Below are 6106 nucleotides of genomic sequence, written 5' to 3'. Positions count from 1 at the left end.
TACACTATCCCAGGTTGCTCCAAGCCCCATCCAAACCAGCCTTGGACACTTCCAGGGATGGGGCAGCCACAGCTTCTTTGGGCATCCTGTGCCAGGGCTCAGCACCCTCAATGGGAAGAATTTCTCCCTGTGTCTAAGCTAAACTCTTCCAGTTGAAGCTTGAATTCCACACTGTACTGTGATTCATTTAAGGAGAATGGACTCACCCAGCTTTAGTTTGCATCTTGTGTGGGGAGAAGAAATTACCGAGTTGTGCTTCAGCTATCCTCAGTTTCTGCCAACAGTATTTTAATTGGAGAAATTTTTTTAGTTTTTCTAATAATTTTTTTGCACTGTTTCAGATACTTTTTGTACCAGTGTTGCAAGCTCGGACAAAAGATTAGTAAACACATCTCCCCTTTCCTAGAAATCAGTTGCATTGAAAATGAAAGAATTGGTTTGATGGCACATGAATCACAGATTGGACTTGCCACGAATATTGGACAAATCTTCCAAAATTTTCTCAAGGGGACAGTCAGATGTAGAGAATAAGAACCCCTAGGAAAGGTCACTGCTAAGTGTACTCTCAGTTGTATTCAAGGAGCCAAGCTAAAAAAGAGTTTCAGAAGCTGCGGCTGTGTGCCAAGGGCAGGGGGCAGATGAAGGGGTCAGAGAGAAGGGAGGGACATCTGCCAGTACAAAACAGCAGCTTAACATCACTTTGCTGGCATCCAGAGAGCTGGGGACAGGTCTGGGCTTCCCCCCGCCACCAGCAGTAGGCAAGGAACAGGCTCATAGACACATGAGCCTTAGAGCAGCTGAATGCATGCAGCCTCACAGCACTTGTTATTCCATGTCCTGCAGGTGGATGGCACAGCAGGACTGTTGGGCCAAGCTTGCCCACAGCAGGGACACCACAGATGGCAACCAACCCCTGGGAGAGAAAATTTAACAGCAGGGCTCATAGGTGCAGAGGCTCCAAAGGGTGAGTTCAACTCCCAGAGACAATGTGAGATGGGTGTGGGTTTTGCAAAGCAAAATAGCTGCAGGGAAGGTTTTAGCAGGGGACTTTAAAATGGCCTATGCCCAGTCCCCTCAGGCTGCTTGCACAGCTCACCATCCAGCTGCAGCATTCAGCATTTGTGCAACAAACTACTTGACAAAAAGGAATAGTTTGTGTTTCACATTAAAGCAATCAAATTCTGTCTAATTTGACAGAAGATGGTTGTCAGGGGTATGAGCAGGTGAACTTTAAAGGTAGCTCTGTGGTTACAGGCTTTGCCGAGCTATGAGTGAGGCAGTTTATTGTTTGCTTGGACATCTCCTGAGCCACTGGCTGTTAGATCCAAACAACAATAAGTTGTTTGTCACATACAGCTGCACTGGTCTCACAGCCAGGACATTGTATTAGACAGCTATCAGCCATTCCAGCAGCATCTTTTTTATGCAGCAAGGCAACTTTGTTTAAATCTGCCTTCACCTTTGAGCAAATATTGTTCAATAATGAGAAAACACACCTGTGAACTTGGAGAAAATACTAATAGGTTCCTCCAGAAAAACTGAAATCCAGACTTCTTTCTTTCACCATACCCAAACCATTTAATTTATGTACCACAGGTCCTGCTGGGACTATCATAATAACTTGGAGGTTTTTTTAGCAAAAGCCCAGTGCAGGTCTTGGTAGAAACCCTAGCTGATCATTCAGCAAGGTGATACAATCATGAGGACTGTGTTGTCTGTGGGATCAAAGTGCAGGGTGCTTAATTAAAAAATTAAGTTGTTCTCAATTTAAAAGAGTTCTTGGGGTTGGTCTGTTTGACATGTTCACCATTGCATTAGAGAATCTATTCTAGCATAGGTTAAGTAGCTTTCTGGTGAATAACTTAATCTAATAGCACAGTTAATCTCCTCAGACAAGCCTCAGGCGTGTGTATAAATACGCTCAGGCGGCAGCTCCAGGGATTTCTGAAGATCACCTTCTATTGCTGCTGAATATTACCTATAGTATCCACTTCAGTTTCTTGTGAGAAAAGCCAAGTGCTAAGAATGCAGCTGAAGTTGTTCTGCTGGATAAAAAATGAAAATTCTAAATTGCGGGTTGGAATTGGCAGTCTCTCTCCCTCCTCACCCTCCCCTCAATACCCTCCCAGGTTTTCCTTGAGCTATTTTGTGGCCAGGTCTGCAGAAGCAGGCAGCTCAACCCTCCCTCACTGAACAGCTGGTATCCAAGTCCCAGTAAGAACTTTGCCAACACTTGTTCTTCCCAACACTGTCCCACCGAGTGGATACCCATTAACCCACCAGATGCAGGAGGTCAGCTCTGAAGTTCATCTTCCAGTCTTTCACCAAAGCCATTCTATTTCACACATCCAGGCTGCTCCACTGCACAGAGCAGGAAGGAATTAGCAGAGGCATTTAGTGATGTGCTTTTTGAAGTACCTCTTCCAAGCTGTAATTTGTATACTTGCAGATCTACAAAACTCTGCTCTCCGAGACCAAGCTCACTCAAGGCAAAGGCTGTTTGCAGGCTTGGTCTTGTAATGCTTGGTTCAGCATTATGGAGAGAGGAGCTTGCTCAAGTGGCAGCATGTATTTGTACCTAAAAATACAAAAGGCAGGGAAGCAGGGCAGGTTTCTGCTTCTATCATATAAAGATACCACCTAGCTGATGCTGGAAGCATACTACTTCATCTGGCTTACTAGAAGGCCACAGCTTAAATTCAAGGTGAAAAGCTTAGGCTTAAAAAAATATTTACAAGTTCAAACCAAGTATTTGCTAACAATACTGTGGTATTGTTAATCAGTATGCCACCCCTCTCTGTTCCAGCCAGAACCCTAATCCCTGGCCATCACAGCATTCCAGGTTTTTTTTAAAAGCCTGCTCACACCCTGACAAAGTAATTCATTAAGCTGTGACAGTCCTTTGTGACCTTTGCTCTCCCCTCAGCAGAAGTGGAGCTGCCTGCCAAGCCTTTCATTTGAGCCGAGATGATTGCTGGACAGTAGGGGGTAGAGAATGAACTATTTTGGGGTTCAACCTTTTGTTACTCCAAGAGGGAGGGCCACTTCTCAGCACTTGCTTAGCACGAAGATTTCAGGTCAAGTGGCTCACTTGGATCAAAGTTACCAAAATGAGTGAGGTCACTGGTCAACTGATAATGAACTGTCAATCTGAAAATGTTTATTGTTTCCTTAATACATTACATAAATTAAAACACTTAAGTTCCTGTTACAGTGTTGGTAGCCACACCTCCCAGTACGCTTCCCAAGCCCAAGCAGTGGGTACCAAGATGCTTCCCATAGCCCCACTCAAAGCAACACTTGAGTCCAGGGTCCAGATCCACCTGGACAAGCAGGTGCTTGGAATGCTGCTCATGCCTTCTTAGCCTACCTTGTGTCTCTTCAGCGTGCACTCAAAGTTGATTCTTCAGGTTGCCAAAAGATTTCCTAAAGAGATCTGCTGCTTACGTGGTTCAATACGGGATTTCCAGAGCTCTGCACTCAAGAGGGTCTCCTAAAGAAGAAGGGGAGCCCCCCTAAGGTTTAGGGGCTTGGTGGTTCACCTAGGCAGGCCTGCCATTAGACCAGCAGCTTCCACCTTCCCATTAATGGTATCCCCACCACTGATGAACAATTTGATCTTCGTGTTCAGTCACTAAGGTCCTGTTACCGCATTCTTCCCAGCGTCTGACCTTGCCGTTCTCCACCAAGATAAATTTCCACTCTACTCTGGTGTCCGCGGGCAGACTGATGGATTCGGACCAGAAGCCATCCTTGTCACACTTGAGGGGGACGTAGCTGTGCCACTGGCCCAGACACTCGTGGTCCCCCGTGACACCGATGAGCTGTGTGTCAGAGTGGGTGATGTAGTGCACTCGGAAAGCCACGTGGATGTTCTGGAACATGGGGGGCACAGCTGCAACTCGCTTTGCTTTTGAATCCCCATCACAGCAGTCTCCTGCTTCCCATTCCTTACTGTCTGAGTCTTCCATGCTGCCATCCTTCCCTTCGACCAGGTGCTCAGAAACAACTTCCCACTCTTCATGGTCCAAGTCCCTCCTCTCAGCTGGCTGACACGGCTGCTCCTCACTTCTGTCCTTACGTTCATTGTAAGAGGCCCCTGCCAAGTTCATCACGCACCATCCGTCACTTGCCTGTCCCACCTGGGCTTCCAGTTCGCCTGCCTGGCTGCCGGCCTTATCAGCTGGATGCTCCCCCGGGTCCGTGGCACCGCGCTTCGGGATCAGCTCCTCCAGCTCCACGGGTTCGCCCAAAACTGCACCGCTCGGGAAGTGGTTAAGCTCTTCCCTTGAAACAGCCGCCAGATCCTCTCCCGGATTCCAAGAGCCGGACGGGGCAGCAGTCGCCACCTCCCGCCACCCCGGCTCCCTGCCCGCCGCAGCATCCTCTGCAAGAGACATTGAGGGAGAACGGGTTAAGCTGAGCGCCGGCAAACCCAAGTCCTCGCAGGCTGGGGCAGCCCGGGACAGCCGCGGCATCGCCTCCCCATCCCGCTACCTGTAGTCACCGGGCTCGTCCGCCGGGGCCCCACTCTGCCGGCCGCCGCCTCCTCGCCGCCCGCCTCGGCTCGCCCGTCGCTGTCGCCGTACCAGAACCAGGCGACGATGGCGGCCAGCAGCCCCACGAGCAGCGCCGGCCAGAGCCCTGCGCCCAGCCAGCCCCAGCCGCGGGGCTCGGCGGGCAGCGCGGCGGCGCGGGGCGGCCGCAGCACGGGCGGGCCGCGGTCGCGGGCCATGGTCGGGCGCTGCTGCAGCGGGACCCCGTCGGCGCCGCCCCCCCGGCGCCGCTTTAAGCCGGGCTTCGGATCCGGGGAGGAGCCGCCGCGGGCCGGGCGGGGCCGGGAGGCGGTGGGAAGGCACGAGCTCCCAAAGTCAGAGCGGAGAAAGTTTTCCAGTCTTCGCGCGCCTGGGTTGCAAGGGACCTCTGGAGAGCATCTAAGCCCAAGCCTGCCTGTTAAGACAGGGTCACATAGGGCAGGTTTAATTCTAGCAGTGCTGGTGGGCTTAGATGCTCCTACAGGGATGTGCTGAGGGGGACTGGTTTGCTGATAATTTTAATGCTTGTGCTGGTAACAATCTTGTCCTGCTCTGGTATCTTTGAAAAGTGAGATGAATTCACTGATTTTGTAACCTCTTCATCATACTCTAATGACTACAAGTGGTTTCCTTAACATTGTCCTGCTCTGCTTCTGCGTTACGCTCAGGAAGCTTTTTGGATTATCAGGAGCTCAGAGTCCATTAATACAGAGGATATGTGATGTTTACCTAAATTTACCTTCATTTTACTACTCTTGACGTGATGATGTCAAACTCCATTTCAGAATTGAGAGGTTATACAGATAAATCTTAGTAGAAACCTGAGAAATTTAGTAAATGCACTTTGGGATTTGTGTTTTGAACTGGCAGTTCTGGAGTGACAAACTCTGAAAATGTTTATAACACCGAAGATTACCAGCAGGGAAGGAGTGGGGGAGGCAGTCCCACTCGGTTCTGTTTGCTGCCTTTTTAAAATCCATTCTCTTTATCTGACCAAAGGTGTGGTCATGACTGGCTCTCTAAAACCCACTGATGAGCTTTTGCCCAGTATCTCATTAGAGAAGAGAATGGCTAAGTGGATGTCGCAGTAAGTCTATTTCCAGTGTGTGAACTTCTTTACTTCTTTATCTTTCAGTGTCAGTTCCAGCAGCGCCCCCTCAGCTTAACGGGACAGTAAATGTCACTCGAATTTATAGAAGCACAAGTGTGCAGCCTCCATGGCTGGCATGGAGGAGGGTGGCTGTGCAGAGAGACAGAATTCATGATCTAAATATCTTCCCTTTCTTTGCTTACCACAGTAGCTGAGGAACCATCTCCTCCAGCAAAGTGCTGAGCTGGTGCTTAAGTCAAAATATCTATTTTGGTACTGGGCTGTCCTGGCATGGGCTGAAAGTGCACTGCTCACATCTCCTGCTCGGTGACACAGGGGAAAGAAAGAGTTGTGGAGCCAGGCACTTTCTCAGTGACTGAGGGATTGAGTGCCCTCTCTTTTACCACTCTTGGTGCTTCAAGGTGCTCCTCAGGCTTGGTGCTGAGAATTAACCCTTGCTGTAATGGCCCATGCTGACTAC

General features: G+C 49.5%; 1 protein-coding gene across 1 annotated transcript; it reads right to left on the bottom strand.

The window, feature by feature from the left end:
* Positions 1 to 3138: 3138 nt before the first annotated feature.
* Positions 3139 to 4735, bottom strand: STBD1 (starch binding domain 1). Its single transcript, XM_058024786.1, has 2 exons — positions 4498 to 4735; positions 3139 to 4387 (listed from the first exon to the last, which is right to left on the bottom strand). Exons 1-2 carry the CDS (start codon positions 4733 to 4735, stop codon positions 3585 to 3587), a joined length of 1041 nt encoding a protein of 346 aa, XP_057880769.1. The 3' UTR covers positions 3139 to 3584.
* Positions 4736 to 6106: the final 1371 nt, after the last annotated feature.

Source organism: Melospiza georgiana, chromosome 5 (assembly GCF_028018845.1).
Source record: "Melospiza georgiana isolate bMelGeo1 chromosome 5, bMelGeo1.pri, whole genome shotgun sequence".
Lineage (NCBI taxonomy): Eukaryota > Metazoa > Chordata > Aves > Passeriformes > Passerellidae > Melospiza > Melospiza georgiana.
This window is presented reverse-complemented; position numbering and strand designations above follow the sequence as displayed.